At 36.2% G+C, this 16,846-nt stretch overlaps 8 protein-coding genes, 10 long non-coding RNA genes and 1 other non-coding gene across 19 annotated transcripts; 8 read left to right on the top strand and 11 right to left on the bottom strand.

The window, feature by feature from the left end:
• Window positions 1–13: 13 nt before the first annotated feature.
• On the bottom strand, window positions 14–3,659 carry atf1 (Atf-CREB family transcription factor Atf1). Its single transcript, NM_001356227.2, has 2 exons — window positions 3,412–3,659; window positions 14–2,556 (listed from the first exon to the last, which is right to left on the bottom strand). The coding sequence occupies exon 2, from the start codon at window positions 2,213–2,215 to the stop codon at window positions 515–517; it is 1,701 nt and encodes a 566-aa protein (NP_001342974.1). The 5' UTR covers window positions 2,216–2,556; window positions 3,412–3,659; the 3' UTR covers window positions 14–514.
• SPOM_SPNCRNA.5237 lies at window positions 3,016–4,224 on the top strand. The gene has a single exon (NR_194592.1). It is a non-coding gene; the product is annotated as a non-coding RNA (long non-coding RNA).
• SPOM_SPNCRNA.1441 lies at window positions 3,622–4,448 on the bottom strand. The gene has a single exon (NR_150325.1). It is a non-coding gene; the product is annotated as a non-coding RNA, possible alternative UTR (long non-coding RNA).
• Window positions 4,449–5,100: 652 nt separating this feature from the next.
• fic1 (contractile ring-membrane anchor Fic1) lies at window positions 5,101–6,384 on the top strand. The gene is made up of 2 exons (NM_001021545.3): window positions 5,101–5,157; window positions 5,211–6,384. The coding sequence occupies exons 1-2, from the start codon at window positions 5,110–5,112 to the stop codon at window positions 5,979–5,981; spliced, it is 819 nt and encodes a 272-aa protein (NP_595651.1). The 5' UTR covers window positions 5,101–5,109; the 3' UTR covers window positions 5,982–6,384.
• SPOM_SPNCRNA.5236 lies at window positions 5,503–6,325 on the bottom strand. The gene has a single exon (NR_194591.1). It is a non-coding gene; the product is annotated as a non-coding RNA (long non-coding RNA).
• An 8-nt stretch (window positions 6,385–6,392) lies between the features above and the next one.
• On the top strand, window positions 6,393–7,235 carry SPOM_SPNCRNA.5235. The gene has a single exon (NR_194590.1). It is a non-coding gene; the product is annotated as a non-coding RNA (long non-coding RNA).
• Window positions 6,654–7,312, bottom strand: mbf1 (multiprotein bridging factor Mbf1). Its single transcript, NM_001021544.3, has one exon. The coding sequence runs from the start codon at window positions 7,275–7,277 to the stop codon at window positions 6,831–6,833; it is 447 nt and encodes a 148-aa protein (NP_595650.1). The 5' UTR covers window positions 7,278–7,312; the 3' UTR covers window positions 6,654–6,830.
• A 199-nt stretch (window positions 7,313–7,511) lies between these two features.
• On the bottom strand, window positions 7,512–7,680 carry SPOM_SPNCRNA.352. Its single transcript, NR_150753.1, has one exon. It is a non-coding gene; the product is annotated as a small non-coding RNA, expressed in late meiosis and quiescence (non-coding RNA).
• Window positions 7,681–8,064: 384 nt separating this feature from the next.
• Window positions 8,065–8,424, top strand: SPOM_SPBC83.19C (uncharacterized protein; the record flags this gene model as incomplete). The annotated part of the gene is made up of 1 exon (NM_001021543.3): window positions 8,065–8,424. One exon carries the CDS (start codon window positions 8,065–8,067, stop codon window positions 8,422–8,424), a length of 360 nt encoding a protein of 119 aa, NP_595649.1.
• SPOM_SPNCRNA.5234 lies at window positions 8,376–8,907 on the bottom strand. Its single transcript, NR_194589.1, has one exon. It is a non-coding gene; the product is annotated as a non-coding RNA (long non-coding RNA).
• Window positions 8,908–9,134: 227 nt separating this feature from the next.
• SPOM_SPBC83.16C (uncharacterized protein) lies at window positions 9,135–11,240 on the top strand. The gene has a single exon (NM_001021542.3). It carries the CDS (start codon window positions 9,384–9,386, stop codon window positions 11,073–11,075), a length of 1,692 nt encoding a protein of 563 aa, NP_595648.1. The 5' UTR covers window positions 9,135–9,383; the 3' UTR covers window positions 11,076–11,240.
• SPOM_SPNCRNA.5233 lies at window positions 9,266–10,170 on the bottom strand. Its single transcript, NR_194588.1, has one exon. It is a non-coding gene; the product is annotated as a non-coding RNA (long non-coding RNA).
• SPOM_SPNCRNA.5232 lies at window positions 10,625–10,837 on the bottom strand. The gene has a single exon (NR_194587.1). It is a non-coding gene; the product is annotated as a non-coding RNA (long non-coding RNA).
• Window positions 11,241–11,308: 68 nt separating the features above from the next.
• On the bottom strand, window positions 11,309–13,053 carry wdr74 (ribosome biogenesis protein wdr74). The gene is made up of 5 exons (NM_001021541.3): window positions 12,938–13,053; window positions 12,770–12,888; window positions 12,070–12,609; window positions 11,911–12,008; window positions 11,309–11,788 (listed from the first exon to the last, which is right to left on the bottom strand). The coding sequence occupies exons 1-5, from the start codon at window positions 12,975–12,977 to the stop codon at window positions 11,422–11,424; spliced, it is 1,164 nt and encodes a 387-aa protein (NP_595647.1). The 5' UTR covers window positions 12,978–13,053; the 3' UTR covers window positions 11,309–11,421.
• On the top strand, window positions 11,417–11,722 carry SPOM_SPNCRNA.5231. Its single transcript, NR_194586.1, has one exon. It is a non-coding gene; the product is annotated as a non-coding RNA (long non-coding RNA).
• Window positions 12,694–13,524, top strand: SPOM_SPNCRNA.5230. Its single transcript, NR_194585.1, has one exon. It is a non-coding gene; the product is annotated as a non-coding RNA (long non-coding RNA).
• Window positions 13,194–14,610, bottom strand: SPOM_SPNCRNA.5229. The gene has a single exon (NR_194584.1). It is a non-coding gene; the product is annotated as a non-coding RNA (long non-coding RNA).
• rfc5 (DNA replication factor C complex subunit Rfc5) lies at window positions 13,765–15,455 on the top strand. The gene is made up of 3 exons (NM_001021540.3): window positions 13,765–14,015; window positions 14,077–14,269; window positions 14,412–15,455. Exons 1-3 carry the CDS (start codon window positions 13,821–13,823, stop codon window positions 15,098–15,100), a joined length of 1,077 nt encoding a protein of 358 aa, NP_595646.1. The 5' UTR covers window positions 13,765–13,820; the 3' UTR covers window positions 15,101–15,455.
• Window positions 15,325–16,790, bottom strand: yhm2 (tricarboxylic acid transporter). Its single transcript, NM_001021539.3, has one exon. It carries the CDS (start codon window positions 16,571–16,573, stop codon window positions 15,692–15,694), a length of 882 nt encoding a protein of 293 aa, NP_595645.1. The 5' UTR covers window positions 16,574–16,790; the 3' UTR covers window positions 15,325–15,691.
• Between the last annotated feature and the right edge of the window lie 56 nt (window positions 16,791–16,846).

Raw genomic sequence — 16,846 nt, 5'->3', positions numbered from 1 at the left:
CAATACACTAAGACTTGTTGATTTCTTACATTAAAGGAAAACAGTAATCAGTTGTTATTAAAAACACTGCTGATTCTTACTAAATAATATAGTTTTAATTATTAAATCAAATCAATCTCATAAGAATGAGTTATAAGTAGTATTCTATAACTCTGCCACATGTGATGAATGGTAAACATTAAGAAAGCGTGTAGTTTTTGTTGTCCAAACGATATTATAGTGAACTAGACACGACAGACAAATTTTATCACTTCATAAAGTACTAAAAGTATGCATGCGGGACGGCGTTCAGTGCAAAATTAAAACAGTAATGGAAAACGGGAAGAAATATAAAAAGAGAAGCCTAAAGATTTTTTAATGTAAAATAAACATATATAATTTCACATCCATAACATAGCTAAATGCATGGAAAAGGGCGTTACAACCCTCAACGGAGGGAAAGTCAAAGGGAAGTAAAAACGTTATTCTTCATTACAACCATCACAGACTGAGACCTTTTCAGATCAAAAACAGTCTAGTACCCTAAATTGATTCTTTGAGCAAGATCACCGCTTCCGATGACACTTGTTGCAACAGCAGCCGAATTACTCTTGGCCACTGGGCAGTCTTTATGAGCAATCAATAAGGTCTTCAAACTCACAATTTCCTCACGTAATGCACTGACTTGTGCACTTAAAATTTCATTTTCATTACCATAAAATTCAACCTTCGCTTGAAGATTAGAAAGCCATTGTTTTTTACGCTGTCTACATTTAAGAGCAGCTTGTCGATTGCGTTCCAGGAAGCTTTTACGTTTCTCTTCATCAGTTTCGTTTTTGGAATTCCGGCGAGATGAACCTTTGCTATACGAAGTGCCGTTGGCAGATTCACTAGAAGCCTTACCATTAATGGAAGAAGTGGGTGAGGATTGATTATTGGCATTACTAGAAGGCTCTTGCGAAGTGGAATAGTCAGTACCATTTTCGAGTTTGACCGGCATCGAATTTGCCGTTGGCATATCAGAATTAGAAGTTTTTTGCGGTAGATTTGTGGATCCATTCTCGGCATTTTGTCCGGAAAAGTCCGTGGTTTGGCGTAATGTTAATGAAGGGTCGGCAGGATTAACTGTATCGCCGTAAACAGATGGCATGCCGTTAAATTGTTGCGACCCCATAAAGTACATAGGCTGTTGCTGAGTACGAGATGCTTGAGGGTTCATTGTACCTGTAACAGCTTGGGGGTTAGTATTTTGAGTAAAAGATGGCCGGATAGAGTCGGGGAAAGTCTGTTGCTGAGTTTGCTTCAGGAGGTTGTTGGCAGTGGTGGATGCTGCTTGATCGTTTTCAGAGGAGATGGGTTGCTGAAGCTTTTGCTGCTGATCGGGAACCTGGGAGAGTAAGCATAACCCATGAACCGCAGCATTGGCACCGAAATAATCAGACTGGTCACCATTCGTCCCATTTACAACAGGCGGTTTACCATCCCTTGGGGTAAAACGATATTGATCAGGAAATTGAGAATCAAACGTATGAAACCCTAATAAATTGGCAGTACCAGGTGAAGGAGCGGGAAATCCAGCTCCAGTAGGGGTTAAAAGAGATCGGAAGGGTTCATTAACACCAGGAGTAAATCCAGTTCCACTAGAAAATCTAGCTGCTGCAGATGCATCTGAAGGATTGTTTAGGTAGTCAGGACGAAGAGTAGCATCATAAATAGCAGGAGAAAGGGGATTATGCATTGTACCACGAGTAAAAGCAGACCAAGCAGGATAGCCCAACGGCGAGGCAATACCTGGAGCTCCACTTAAGATATCAGGTGATGCTATGGAAGAAACAGGAGGTAAGAGAGTTCGCGCAAACGCAGGAGGCACACCTGAAGGAATGTTACTAAGGCTAGGATTACGATTAAGAGAAGGATTTCCTTGTCCAACCGAAGCGGTAGAGCCAAATGAATGCTCAAAGGGGTTGGGTTCGTAATCCAGCTTCAAGGAGCCTACGAAAGACGGAGTTACACCATCGGATTGGTCAGCTGGATTCGCATTAGCGACAGATCCGGCCCCTCCATTAGGAGCGATAGTTGAAGACTGTTGATTCTGCTGAGAATTGTTGCTTGGTGGTGCAAATGAATCAGATTGATTGTTTTCCGGAACCTGAGTACTGGAAGCAGTAGCATTACCATTTGAAACAGCGGCAACAGATGCTGGTTCTGTGGAAGTATTGACGGGAGACGGGGACATAATTGAAGAATTTATGCTTTAACACTTGACAAAATGTATTAAGAGATGACGTTAAAAATCACACACGCTTAAATAACGAAAATAAATAATTTAGATATATAGATGAACCCGTTTAAAGAGAAGATCGAAAATAGTTTTGTCAAAACTAAATAAAAAAACAACTACAAGAAATTAATGGCTTTCCAAATTTGACAAGACAGAAGTAATAACGGCTGATAAAGCAGAAAAAATAGAAACTATATTGTTTCAATAAAAAAGAAAAGAAAAAAAAAGGAGGAGGAGATTAAGGAGATAAAAATACAACTTTCTCGAAAAAAAAAGGGAAAACCGCGACGGAGGCTCTAGACGAGAATTAGTTAGATGTCTGTACAGGCAAAGCTAGAAGACTAGATATGCAAGATTGTGAAGGAAGATATTCTACAAAGGGTAAAAAAAAACTCGCAAAGGTAATAGTCAAGTTTGTAAAAGAACATGTCCAAATAAAATAACAAAGAAACTAATAAAGAATTACAAAAGATAAAAGGGATGTTCCTACTCTTTGTTCTTTTCCTTTTCTTCGTTCGATCGTTTTTGTTAGGGTGTGTTGATTTGGATTATATGAATGTGGAGGCCTTTTTTGAATGAGTTTCAGAACTTAATGTGAGAGAGTACAGTCAAGCGTAGAGTAATAAAGAGATTCGTACTTCAACAGCAAATACACCTGCTAAAACACCCGTTTTTCTTTTTTGGAAATTTTTTTGCCAAAAACGAGACAAAACGGGTTTTCCGCTCTTCTAGCTTCCTTTCTACTCTTGTTCTCTTCCCGTGTGCGTTTATTCACTTCCGAGAAATCATTCATCAAAAGTTGCCACCACATAGATCCCAGTTCAGTCAAGGCAATAGTAACCTACAATGGTAACAAGTAAAATTTTCTAGCACAACAACACCAAAAAAAAATTTCCAAACCCTCAAAAAACGAAGGAATTCCAAACACATTTTACGTTTCCTGTAAACTAACAACCCCATAACGATCAGTGTTATTGATAAGAAAGCGTCATACTCGTCATGTTTAGTAGGGTCAATGACGATAGGAGCAAATTTTCAAATTTTCATAAAAATTCGGTTTTCAACACAACCCGTCACGTTTTTATCACGCTCTTCCAATTTTACAGCCTTTTACATAATCAAACTTCACAATTGCATGTATAAACACATACCTATTTGACTTAATCAACCAAACGTACTAGTAGCAGGTCGTCGTCATGAACCAGAGAATTCGTAATTCAGATCCAACTAAGCGATGACTACTGTATAAATGATGAAAAGACTCGGTCAACTGTCCAAACTGAAATTTACAAACAGAAAAATGGTTTTCGTCAATTCAATCGTTCAAAAAGTGCTCAAAGTAAACTTTTTAGCAATTTCCTAAGTAGTTTCTTTCTTCTTATGTTGTAAGTAAAGGGTAAGTTGTAAATTCCTAGTGCCACACTTCCACCTGTTTCAAACAGATGACGTCATTGCATCACTTTGCATGATTGAACTTAACCAATCACGTGCGGGGCTCTGAAGAAGGGTAACAAGGAAATGGGTCTGGAATAAACCGAGCAAGACGATACTTAAAGTACTGCTGTGTAGTTTTGTATTTTGTGTTATCGTATCGTTAAGAAACGTATCGATAGTTTGGGGAATGGGAAAGGATGGACGGAAAGTAGGATGTTATTGGTATATCATGGAGTGCGTGCTTTTTAAGCAAATATGATGTTAGCAATATGTAGTAAAAATGGTGAGTTTGTGTATAGTGCCATGAATCTTATTTCACTCTTAACTCAAGCTTATTTTATATTAACCGATGAATGAATAAATAATATATCTTTGATGAAGCTAAATCGTTGCGTGTATTTCTGATATTATGTTGTATGTAGGTAAGTGTTTTAGGTTGGACTTCTGCGTGTTTGTAAGATGTGTACGTACGCTGAGTAATTAGCAATGTATGAATAGATCCAGCAGTTCCAGAAGACCTACGAAAAAATAAAATAAAATAAAATAAAATAAAGTAAAAAATAAAATTAAAATAAAAATAAAGATAGGTTATACGCAGAAATAATATACAAGTTTCAAATATTATGAGTACTTGTCACGAATTCAATTATGGAGAATTCTGTACAGTAGGATCTTTCAAAAAGTCTTTACATAGACTTAGATTGTATATATAACATACCAACCCTTACAACATTTAAATAACAGTTTTAATAGCTAATTCATTTGTTTTACAATGAAATCTTTTGCTTACATTTTCGGGAACTTATTAGTCAATACGGGTTGGCATTTTGTTGGGATTACGGATCCGAAAACTACCCAAAAGATAAGCAAAGAAAATGAAGTTTTTTAAAAACAAAATAAATTTGTATTCGTGAAACATAAAAGAATAAAAAAATTAAGTTAGAAACATTTTATGCAAATCATTCCATTCAATTAGCAATTGTGATGGAATTGGTTATACCAATAGATATTTTACACTCATTTTAAAACAATTAAAATTAAGTGAATATATTTGTGTGGTGTGTACTGAGTCAATCATTAATGCAATTAGTTATATTAATAAAGTTCTTTTTGTTTGCGATAACTTTCGTCTCTCTTTTTTTTTTTTTTTTTTTGTTAATTTTTAATTTTTTTTAACACGGCATCTTTCTTCACGAATTTCCTAACTGGAGCCATCAATATCGTAGCGTACACAAATTTCCGTTAAAGCATTTTAAATTGCAGTAAGCTACGTTAAATGAATGAACGAAAGCTAACCCCCGTTATCGGAGACAAACCAGCCCCCTCCTACAGAAGTTGCGCTGCACTGCTTAAAATCCGCACTCGAATTGTATAAAGTAGCTTTTTTGTTTATAACCCGTTTCTCCATCTACCATATGTCAAAGAATCCTCTTGGAACGTTGGTTGTCCGAATATGGAAAGCTGTAAGTCTTAAAAGATGAAGATTTGTTTTGTAAAACTAACGTGTCTTCTTTAGAAAAATTTACCAAACAAGGCTCTAGTGGGCAAACAAAGCCCTTACTGCGTTTGCAGAGTTGGTGAGGTGGTAAAACGTACGCAAACGGATAAGAGAAGCGGTCAAGAACCATCGTGGAATGCGGTACTGGAGTTTAACATTCCCAGTGAATCTTATCATATTATGAAAATAACCGTTTTTCACGAGGGATTTCGAAAGCATCCACACTTGATTGGTGATACTGTATTGTCTTTTGAGAAAGCGATGAAAGAAGAGTTACAAAGTGAATGGTATGAACTAAAAAATGAGTTCCAATTTGCTGGCGAGCTATCTGTGCAATTCAAGTTTATCCCCACTGATCCTCTATACTTTGACCGTGCTTCTTCTAAGCCAGTTTTACAATTTCCATATTCTAGTGTCGCCGCTTTAACTCCTGTACCTAAAAAACCCTCCAAACCCTCCAAACCTCGCAAAAAGGTACCTGTCTCGCATCCTCTTCCTCCAACTCCTCCTTCCAGGGAAGAGCATGTTTCGGTGCCTCGCGAATCTTCTTTATTCACATATGAGGATGATCCCTTGCCTTCTTTTCCCAGTCCTTATATGGTTGATGATTATTACACGCAAGATGTTTTCGTGTCTGACAATGTCAATGATTATTCATATGGTGTACAAAACCCCACGAATCCTAGATTGTCCGTTGAAGACTACGATGCCAACCATTCCTCTCTACCTCCCGTCCCCCCACCTCATTTAATTCTTCCTACAGCTTCTTCTTCCCAAATATTCCATTAAACCACACATTCTCTTTTTTTTTATATTCAATGGTCACTGCATTCATCGATTTAGGTGGTATGGTATAAATTTCCTAATCTTAACATCTTTTCATTTTTTTAATTATGTATATACAATTTCCCTAAAGCCATGCACGCACTTTGATTGAATTTCTCTTGTACATACAGGCCTTTACCACTTTTCAAGTCTTAATAATTTTTTTACCTCATAAAGATGAGCGGTTCTAGTTATTATCCAAGGTTGTTTTGTTTTTTTAAACACTTCCATCTCCTCTTTTTCTTTCTCTCCTTTTTTGGTCTCTTAATTCCATACGATTGGAATGTTTAACATTCATCCTATATTTAGAGATTGAAAAGTGTACATAACTCATATATTTCTTGAATTTATTCATTAAAACTATCAATTTTATATTATCAATTTTTTGGAACAAAAACCCCTTTGATCGTATTTTTAAAAGCTTTTTACTAAACTTCATTTGTATTTCTGATATAAGTCATTTGTTTAACTGTTTTTTTTAGACACCAATGTAGCAACAGAAACATCTTCAGCCTTGCGACCCATTACTTCCGATGAAAACAAATATAGCTGCTTTACCTTACCCTGCTATGAACAACGATACATTTCAAGTCAAAATCTAAAAGTCATTACAATACAATAGTTACTAACATCAACTTGGACGGAAAAAAAGTACATTGAAAATACTATACATAGAAACCTATATAACATATATACAGGTATATATTTTAAAGAAGGCCTGGATTATGTATAAATATTGATAACATCAAAACGAAAATGAAACATTATTTTCTTTTTTATTGTCATGAAAACGGAACCACAAAGTAATTGTGATTACTTCTTTTTAGGACCGCCCAAAGGAGCACCAATGTTTTGGCCACGTAATTTGATACCTAGAGCACGTTCCATTTTAGAAAGAACTTGCTGATTGGGAATAGCACGACCACTTTCATAGTCATTTACAACTTGTGGCTTTTCGTTTATCCGTTGAGATAAATCCTTTTGAGCCCAACCCTTTGCTTGACGTCCTTTTTGGATAGCTTGTGCAACTGAACGGCCAGTAGTGGAAGGTGGTTTAACCTCATTTTCACGATCAATCTTAGTTAAGTGTTGACCAGCAGGATCTTGACTTTTGTTTCCTGTGGCATATTTTTTCTCCGTACCGACGATGGCGCCAGCACGTCTAGCAGAATTTATTTGAGACTGTGTCTTAGCAACATGAGTTCTAGCTCCTGGTCCAGCACGGCTGCCAATTTTAGTAACGGTATCCCAATCAGACATGATTAAATTCAATAAAAATAAAGCAGGTGGTTTGTAAAATCCAAGTTTATTATACCTTCCTTATATATATATACAGGCGTAAAGTAAAAGGCAACCTTGGAATTTGCTAGAACAGCGGATAACGTGATTATGCAAATTCACTATACATCTTCATGAGTTGCGAAATAAAAATTTAGCGATTAATAACGAAATACTAGTAAGTAAACTAACAATACTCGGTAAAATTCATAATTTCATTGATCAGGTAGATTATGCCACTATGCGTGGATGGTTTCTATGTTTCCTAGTAGTCTGTAATTTTATTGTCTGTTTAATTAATTAATTTTACAAAAAGAATATTAACTTTCTCGCTTCATCATAATTTGATTTATGAGTTAGTATTTATACTTCATGTGAAAGCATAGCTTTTCACAAAAATAATCTTGCTGTATTTCAATTATTCGTATTATCTCAACTTCTGATGGGTTGCTAAAAATGGAATTGAGTAATTGCCAAGCCTCCATTAAATGAATCAATAACCTTCATATTTCATATGACTGATGTGTATATGTTCACCATCTTTAAACTGTTTCCTACGTAAAGAGAACAACATAGTTTACTTCAATTTTCTTCGCAGTTTTTATGGCTTAATTGCTAAGCCGAAGGTGACTATCCAGCATTTTCATATGATCAGTTGACGACAATGGCTTGACTATCGCCCATAGATATTGATTACTTGTTCGTTTATCAGTAAGCTCAAACTGGCTAATTTATCTTATACGTTGAGGAGCAGTTGTATCGACAGTACATGGTTATCGATATTGTGACAAATCAGTTTTCGAATTTACAAAATATCAAAATCTTTACATGGAAAGCGAACTTTGAGTCTATACGTATCAATTTGCAACACATGCATTTATACCACTACGAGCACATTCATTTATTTACTTCTTCTCAATCATATATGTACCATCCCAACGCTCGATTTTCTTATTCCCCATTTTGTTGCTTTACTGACACGCTCGCTTATTTACGTTGTGAACCTTACCGAGGGTACAGAAAATGTATTTATCGAAAAGTTAAGATGCCGAATCTAATTTTACGCAACCCATTAGTTCGTTATGACGTTTCTCCCGCTCGCTACCCTACAATTGGCATCCGTAGTTAATACATAAACGTGCCGAAGACTAACCACCTATTTAAACCTTCAATTTAGTCAATTAGATTGGATTTCATTCATTCTAACAATTTTTGTTTTGAAAAAAAGCTCATCTTTTTTGAAGTAATTCATTGTCATTTTGGCTGGGTAGTTGTTTTGATCCCGTTTATAAAAAATCTCGACTTCCCTTCTTGATTTGTAATTGTGCTTTTACAATACTGCAAACTCCGATTACGAGTGAAACAATATCGCTAAGAAACGTTTCAGGTTTATCATTTTAAGATCTGTGGTGATCTTTTCGCGTTTTTCTACGACATATTACTCTTGGTACGATTTGCGGGTTGTCAGAATTTGTTCTTTTGACATACTACTGTAAAATCAGTGCAAGTATTTAATTGTCGACTTCATAGTAATCGAGTTGCCATTGTGAATGATATCGCATGTCGATTAATCACTAAATCAACTTATTACAAAGTCGTTTGCTGCCCATTTTTTTCTTATAAAGGTCTAGTTTGCATATATATATATATTTTTAAAAAATATATATAAATACATATTACTATTTTCAAATACAGAATAAACACCTATATATATATATATATATACATATACATATCATATATATTTATTTATATTTGTATGTGTATATAAAAAAGGTTGATTTTTATACCGTCTCGGGTTTATTTCTATTCCGATCGATTTAACATTACTTTTTTTCCAAGCTCTTTTAGAGACTGTCAAAAATTGAAGAAGTCAAGCATTTACAAAAATTTTGGCGCGACTGCATTTCATTCCTTTTACTGTTTTAAATAAGGAACATTATTTTTCTGTTAAGCATTCATTTTATTCAATCTACGATAGCAGGTTCTCAAAAAATCTTGCCCAGATAAATCCCCTATTCCTTCCATTCCAATTCCATCTTCGCTTTCTATCATCTCCCTCCCTGTTTTCGTCAGTGTGTTTTAAAAATGTCAAAGAGTCAAGAGCAAAGGTTGCAAAATTTTGTCACCGTCATTCAAGGTTTGAACGACATCTTGGATGACAAGATGGATGAGGCTACCGAGAAATTTAAGAGCGGAAATAGTTCATTCCATTTAAGTGGTCAAGCAGTAGTTGCGTTTATCCAGGCAGTGCTTACTTTCGAGCCTTCGCGTTTTAAAGATTCGCAAAACAGAATAGACATTGCTATCAAAGCCCTGTCTGCTGATAAAGACGATGCTTCCAAAAACAATACGTTTTTATCGACTTTTGATCCTGGCGTTGAATACAGAGTTTCAATTGGTTTAATGTTGTTGCTTTCTGCATTGATTGGGTTTTGTTCTGAGTCGATTGTTACTAGTGTAAAATCTGTTTACAAGTTGCGTAAGGCTCATTCTATTTTCAGTAAAATCAATAAACGCCATTTTGATCATTTTTCTGCTGCTTTCCATTCAACTGGAAGGTCTGACGTTGACCTTGCTAATGAGTATGTTCAAACGGGAACTTTGCTTTGCACCGGTCTTTTCACCCTTTTGATTTCTCTTCTACCACCGAAAATGATAACAATTTTGAATGTTTTTGGTTACAAGGGTGACAGGGATTGGGCTCTGCAATGTATGTGGATGCCTGCTCTTCAAAGACCTACCAGTTTTTTCGCCGCTGTAGCATTTGCTGCATTGATTCAATACTACAGTGGTGCTGTTCAGCTATGTAGTATTTATAAAAAGACTCCAGAAGAACCCGATGGATGGCCCGACAAACGGTGCTTTGAAATTTTAGAGAAGGTAGAAAAAGCACATCCTGACGGCCCAATGTGGCCTTTGCATAGAGCGAAACTTCTATCCATGGTTAAGAAGCAGGATGAAGCTATTGTTGTTTTAGAAGAACTTATGGCCAAGCCCCCTCCTCGTCTTAAGCAATTAGAGGTCTTGATTGTTTTCGAACATGCTCTTGATTGTGCCTTTTCACACCGTTACGTGGATGGGGCCAATAGCTTTTTAAAGCTGTCCAGTCTTAATGATTCTAGTACGGCGCTGTATTCTTATTTTGCTGCCGCATGCTTCTTACAGGATGTTCATGTAAATGCAAATGTGGAAGCACTAGAGAAAGCTTCCAAGCTACTTGAACCTCTACATGATTTGGTTGCTAATAAAACTGCGCCTTTGGACGTTCATATCAGGAGGAAAGTTGGAAAATTAATTAAACGCAGAGCGAGTGCTGGTAATCAAGGTGGTCTTGCCGAGTACGTTGGATTTTCACCTTTATATGAACTAGTTTACGTTTGGAACGGTTTCCGTAGAATGACTGATGATGAGCTATCTAAGTTCGATGTTGAACGGATGGAACCATGGCAAGATCAAGACGACGATATTTGTCAGGCGTTGATTAAAGCTACTGTTTTACGTAACTTGGGTCGCACAGACGAAGTTTTCCCTATCCTTCAAAAAATATGCGCTGTTACTCGTACAACCGAGACATGGGCTGTTGCTTTTGCTCATTATGAAATGGCGGTAGCGTTTTTTGAGAGCAATGGTTCTAAAAAAGAAGGATTGAAGCATTGTGATGCTTATCTGAGAAAAGCTCGTGATTTTGGTGGAGACAACGAATTTGAAAGTAGATTGATTATTCGTGTGCAACTTGCAAGGCATGTTGTTCGAAAATGTCTTCAATCAATGTCATGAGTTCTCGTTCCTTGCGTAACAAATTGGTTTCAAACACTTGTTTTCTTCAAAAATCTTCTCTCGAAAAATGAATGCATCAAATTAGTTACTATATTTTAATGTTTTTAAATAGACGAATTATGACTGCAATTACAAGCTGTTGTTCTTAATCTTTCAACTTATTTGTGCTTCTCGTCTGCAGCTTTTGCCATTAATCCAATTTTCAATATATAATTTACAATACGACTGGAATTAAGTAATCTGTATATAATGTAATCCATAACAGTATTTATTAAGATCCCATATCTAACACAAAACTTTACCAATATATATATCCATAGTTTTACCCAACAAGACCAGTATTTCTTCAAAGTTTTATCCTCTTCGAAGGCTTTTTATCTTCTGTATCTTCTAACTGTTCCATGTTTCGCCAAATCTCTTCCTCTTCTTCTTTTGCCGCTTCTAATTCCTCTTCTTTCTTAATTATTTCGGCATCTCTTTCATTAATAACAATAATACTGGTAGGAAGAGCTTTAATATATGCATTTGCTAGCGGTTTTCTATCAGCATCAAAAATCCTGACGTTTCTATCTAAACCAGTAATAGCAACTACATTACCAAGGCAATGAATTGAAGAAGGGGCACCCTTTACTCCTTGAAATCTTCCGATGACTTTTTTCTTTGAATGGTCAAAAATTGAGATTTGAGCACGCTTATCAGCAAAGTAAAGTAACCTAAATTTGGTCAATATGAGTGCTAGAAAGAAAAGAGAAAAAAATCTTTAAATGGCTTTGGAAATATTCAATTTATTTATTACCATAATGCCTTTGATTTGCAAAAAATCGATAAAACATACTTGATTGAAGGAAGCAAACCAACATGACTTAATGGTGAAGTAGAGACATCAAATGTGGAAACCGGGCGGCGGCCGTGTTTCGTATCATAAAAGCGTAACTATTTGTTGTTAAATAAAGGTTCAATACTGTGAATAATCAAAATATTATCAACTGCTTACCTGACCATAATGAGTAATCGTAGCAAAATGGAAGCACAGACTTTCATCGTCTTCGGACTTTCCGTCAATAACATTAATAATATCTTCCGTGAACACAATTCCAGTGATCCACACGCGCACTCTAAGATTCAGGGAGTCATTTTTTACATTTTTTCCCTGGAAAACTTTTACCACGTTTTCTGTTCGCCAAAGTTCTAGTTCATCAATGTTCGATTTGCACGTAGGATTGCAAGAATACAAACAAACATCGTTTTCTTTTCCTCCAGCAGCGATTATTCCTGGTATTCTTGGATGTAACTCAACAGCGGACAGGGGGCCATGTAATTGAAGTTTTCGAAGCTTCGAAGATTCAATGTGTCTAAACAACAAATTTCCATCACTTAAAGCAAGCATTAGCCAACCATTAGAGTATTTCATGGAAACTATGGAAGCAGTCTCTAATAAAGAGCTGTCCAATTGCCAAAGACTAGACAAAATAGGTGGTTCTTGGTTAACGTTCCAACATTCAATAGTACCATTTTTCCGAGCGACAAATACATTCTAAAATTAACAAGTTAATCAGTGTTTTTCGAAATATAAACACAGGATATCCTAGTAACGCGCAATCCATTTGATAATAGTAACGAAGAAACAAGCGTCAATAAAGTTGCTTCTTTTTAGTTCATAATGCGTTATCACAGAAATCTCAAAAATTCCGTACCATTTCATGCTTCAACATAAAAAGCACTCCTTTTTCTCGATCTAACTCTCCAAATTTCTGAATAACTGGTGCTTCTGACTCGGGGTTTGAGGTGTCAGTACCTTTTTTTATTTCTATGACTATAATCACCTTTATTAGTACCGACGAACTTGTGAGTGGATTTCTTACATTTTAATTGCCCGATTTCATCACCAAGAAGCAATTTCATCTTGAAATACTACAACTTTTGTCGTATATCGCAAGAATCGATTTGGTTGTTGAAATGGGTAATGAGAAAAACTTTCACCACGAAGGTAGGAACGTGTCCTTTTAAAGGGCAAATTTTAAAACCATTTTAAAAAACCTTACAAGGTAAAATAAAAAAAAGAATGAATTGTCAATTTAATTTAGGAAATGTCATTTATTGAATGGATAATTTAGCTTATCGATAAAAAAAGGTTGTAAACGGACTAATCGCTCACATGTACTTGAATATAAGAAGAATTGTAATATATCATTTTCTATAGAATAAGTGCTCGTCAAAGGAAACTGAGTTTTGCAGCTGATTCATTTAATTGAAAGTTTACAACGTTAGCGTGTCAAGTTGCCTTATCAATGAATGGGATTTAAATAATTTCTTAAACAGTTATTTTTTTTATAGGAATAAAGCAAGGTGGAAAAACATAGTTTGGTCAGTAAGTATACGAGAAGAAGTTTGAACTATGTAACAGCTTCAAATGTTTATCGATAATGAAGTTAGAGCGCTCTACGAAATAGAATTGAATAAACAATAAAATTACCAAGTGTTGTAAAATACTTCCCACTCAAATACAATGTTCAGTAACTTCCATAATATGTGTAAACTAGCGAGAACGGAAGGTATCTTGAAGAGCTTATTTTAATGGGAAAAACAGTTCGGTTTGTTTAGAAGTTAAAAGTTTTATCATCTAACAATTTGGTGTAATACACTGACATGCACGTTGTATTTCTCCATTAAGTACATCCACTTGTCCTTTGCGTTACTGAAGGGTTTTACCAAAAACCGAGTTCCAACCTTTAAATCTTGGAATAAATGCTTTGGTTAGATCAATACCGTCCAAAGACGCTTGCATCTTTGGACTATCACAAACAACTCTCAGAACGTCTTATTTCCTTGTCGTCTACTAATGAGTTTCCCCATTTGTTAGTGTATGGGCCCAGCGGAGCAGGAAAAAAAACTCGGGTGGTTGCTATATTACGAGAATTGTATGGACCTGGCTCAGAGAAGGTATGTTTCTTCATAGTCTGACTTTCATTTAATTAAATATACATGCTCACAATGAATGTAGTTGAAAATCGATCAAAGAACTTTCTTGACTCCTAGTAGTAAAAAATTACAGATCAATATTGTATCAAGTCTTCATCATTTGGAAATTACGCCCAGCGATGTCGGAAATTACGACCGAGTCATTATGCAGGAGCTTTTAAAAGATGTGGCTCAATCTGCACAAGTTGACTTACAAGCTAAAAAGATATTTAAAGGTATGTCTTCACTGTAAAGTGAAATCAATATGGAATTTTTGTGCTCTTTTTTGTTCCTAGGTGTCTCATGTTATATTCTGGTTGGTGAACTTTCAATTCTTTTCCTTATTTTTATCTGCGCTCGTACTAACATGCTCCTTAGTCGTTGTAATCAATGTGGCTGACGAATTAACTAGAGACGCTCAAGCGGCTCTTCGTCGTACCATGGAAAAATATTCCAATAACATTCGTCTGATCTTAATTGCCAATTCTACGTCGAAAATTATTGAGCCTATTCGATCTCGTACGTTAATGGTTCGTGTTGCAGCCCCTACGCCAGAGGAAATTATCCTGGTAATGTCTAAAATCTTGACAGCCCAAGGCCTTGAAGCTCCGGATTCTCTGCTTAATAATATAGCGAATAATTGTGATCGGAATCTTAGAAAAGCCATCTTGCTCTTAGAGACCGTTCATGCAAAATCTCCAGGCAACAAGCAACTAATCGATACTGGTGCGCAACTCCCTTTGCCTGATTGGCAAACATTTATCCAGCAGGTCGGTGATTCCATGCTTCAAGAACAAAGCCCTGCACGTATCCTGGCTGTTCGCTCAATGCTGTATGATCTTCTTTCTCACTGCATTCCCCCTACCACAATTTTGAAGGAACTTCTGTCTTTTTTTCTTTCAAAAGTGGACACTAAATTGCATCCATACTTAATTCAAGCTGCAGCGAATTATGAACATAGGACTCGGATGGGCAACAAATCAATTTTTCACCTAGAGGCTTTTGTTGCATATTTTATGAAAGTTTATGCTATGTTACAACTAGGTATGGAGTTACCTTCTTATTAGCTTTTTCGGTGATTACTAGAATGTCTATACTATACTTGTGCATCTTGATTTTGTAATTTTAAGCGAAAAACTATCCCACTTTATTGGACCGTGTATTTATTGATTTTCTTTTGAGTCAAACTCTAGTTTCTGAGCTACGCCCGCTATTATTGAAAAAGATTAATCGAAAGGAAGTCGCTACAGTATTTTGTTTGTATATTCCTTTGGTACACTTTCAGTAAAATGGAGTTTATAAAAACAAACTGAGTTATTAACATTGTTTCAAAGAAACTTTGTTTTTGATAAATATGCTGAAAATGTCTAATACTATATAAAACTGTTATATATCTAATATACGGAATAAACTACTATTACAAATGATTCAAAAAAAGAGAAAGAAACTATAATCCGAGGATTTCAGGGAAAAGTTTCAAATTGTAATGCATCTGGTAAATGTAAAGAAACTAACAAATTTACCACGCGACAATGAAAATGAAAGATATAAAAAACAAGGGTTGTTAAAAAAGATAGCAAAGATTACAGTTAAAGACGGTGTCTTAATAAGAAAAAAGAAGTTTGTGGTGACAGTGGATGAACAAAGTCAAAAAAACCTCACTTTGCTAAATACCCACGAACACAATCCGCTAAAAAGACCATGACGAATGTTTGGTAAGCACCAAGACCCATACGGGGGACGGCACCACGATAAAGACCCTTAATTCCATTATTCTTGTAAATGCTCATTATGGTTTGCATAATACCAGGTGAGGAATGTTGTATACCCTTGGTCAAACTTTGCATCTCAACGCGAGCGACCTCGAGTGGTTGATTCCAACAACTAAGAGCACCAGCAGACACACTAGCAACAAACCGTTGACCAGTTGTCAAAGGCTCGGCTTCAGTACGACCAGTGAAGTAACGAATAGGTTTTTCAAGAAAACGGGACAATGCAAGGCGACTTCCCCAGTTAGTCATCTGACGAAGAGCAACAGCATTAACACCACGATTGATACCACGAATACCTTTTTCTTTATACAAATCAGCGAAAACACGGAAAGTGCCTTTAACTTCTTGACCAGTAGCAGCTTGCTTTGCACGAGTAACCTCGGCAGTTTTCATGCAAGTGCAAAATCCCATAGTAGCGTACGCTTGAGCAACACCACCACCCATACCTGCGATTGCACCTGCGGAGGTAGCACCAAGACCTAACCGACGACCCCAATATTCGAGTTCAGCGGAAGTAAACAAAAGAACAGCGCCCTTCGTAGAAGCCTCGATCCAAGCCCAGGGAATAAGACCCTGATAGAAGCCCAAAATACCGCCACGAGACATGATAGCCTTGATGGCTTGAGCCATGGTTTGAGTACGGTTAGCAGCCATCTGCACCTTTGTAACTTCCAAAGGCTGACCCAATGAGGAAGTCTCGAAAAGATTCAAACCTGCTCCAAGCAAAAGGTTGGAAGCAGAAGCCTGCTTTTTTTCAATCTTGCTCATTTTAAATTTGACTAAAAATTCAAGTTTTAAAAAAGAGAGAGGGGGGTTTATAATGCTAAAAACAAATTCAGTTAAATGTGCAAAGAATTCTGTGTCCACATAAACAAGGAGACTTTACAATTTCTCTTAATCCTACTCGAAAGCAAGTATTCTCCCCAAACTCGATAATAAAAATGGGATATCAGTGCAAATTCCTTTGAAAGGAATGTTGGCAGATGGCAAAAATTCACAAATCTCGGAAATAGATAAGCTCCCACTTAGTGGGCCTTAAGC

The sequence above is a fragment of the Schizosaccharomyces pombe genome, assembly GCF_000002945.2.
Source record: "Schizosaccharomyces pombe strain 972h- genome assembly, chromosome: II".
Classification (NCBI taxonomy): Eukaryota; Fungi; Ascomycota; class Schizosaccharomycetes; order Schizosaccharomycetales; family Schizosaccharomycetaceae; genus Schizosaccharomyces; species Schizosaccharomyces pombe.
Note: the sequence above shows the minus strand (reverse complement) of the source record. Positions and strands in the feature narration are given on the sequence as shown.

Coding starts and splice junctions, on each gene's coding strand:
- yhm2 (NM_001021539.3), bottom strand. CDS start 16,573: ATGAGCAAGATTGAAAAAAAGCAGGCTTCTGCTTCCAACCTTTTGCTT.
- mbf1 (NM_001021544.3), bottom strand. CDS start 7,277: ATGTCTGATTGGGATACCGTTACTAAAATTGGCAGCCGTGCTGGACCA.
- SPOM_SPBC83.16C (NM_001021542.3), top strand. CDS start 9,384: ATGTCAAAGAGTCAAGAGCAAAGGTTGCAAAATTTTGTCACCGTCATT.
- wdr74 (NM_001021541.3), bottom strand. CDS start 12,977: ATGAAATTGCTTCTTGGTGATGAAATCGGGCAATTAAAAT. Junction 12,009..12,069: donor CGATTACTCATTATGGTCAG/GTAAGCAGTTGA, acceptor AACAACAAATAG/TTACGCTTTTATGATACGAA. Junction 11,789..11,910: donor GGTTTGCTTCCTTCAATCAA/GTATGTTTTATC, acceptor GACCAAATTTAG/GTTACTTTACTTTGCTGATA.
- atf1 (NM_001356227.2), bottom strand. CDS start 2,215: ATGTCCCCGTCTCCCGTCAATACTTCCACAGAACCAGCATCTGTTGCC.
- fic1 (NM_001021545.3), top strand. CDS start 5,110: ATGTCAAAGAATCCTCTTGGAACGTTGGTTGTCCGAATATGGAAAGCT. Junction 5,158..5,210: donor TTGTCCGAATATGGAAAGCT/GTAAGTCTTAAA, acceptor TGTCTTCTTTAG/AAAAATTTACCAAACAAGGC.
- rfc5 (NM_001021540.3), top strand. CDS start 13,821: ATGCTTTGGTTAGATCAATACCGTCCAAAGACGCTTGCATCTTTGGAC. Junction 14,016..14,076: donor ATGGACCTGGCTCAGAGAAG/GTATGTTTCTTC, acceptor CAATGAATGTAG/TTGAAAATCGATCAAAGAAC. Junction 14,270..14,411: donor AGCTAAAAAGATATTTAAAG/GTATGTCTTCAC, acceptor CATGCTCCTTAG/TCGTTGTAATCAATGTGGCT.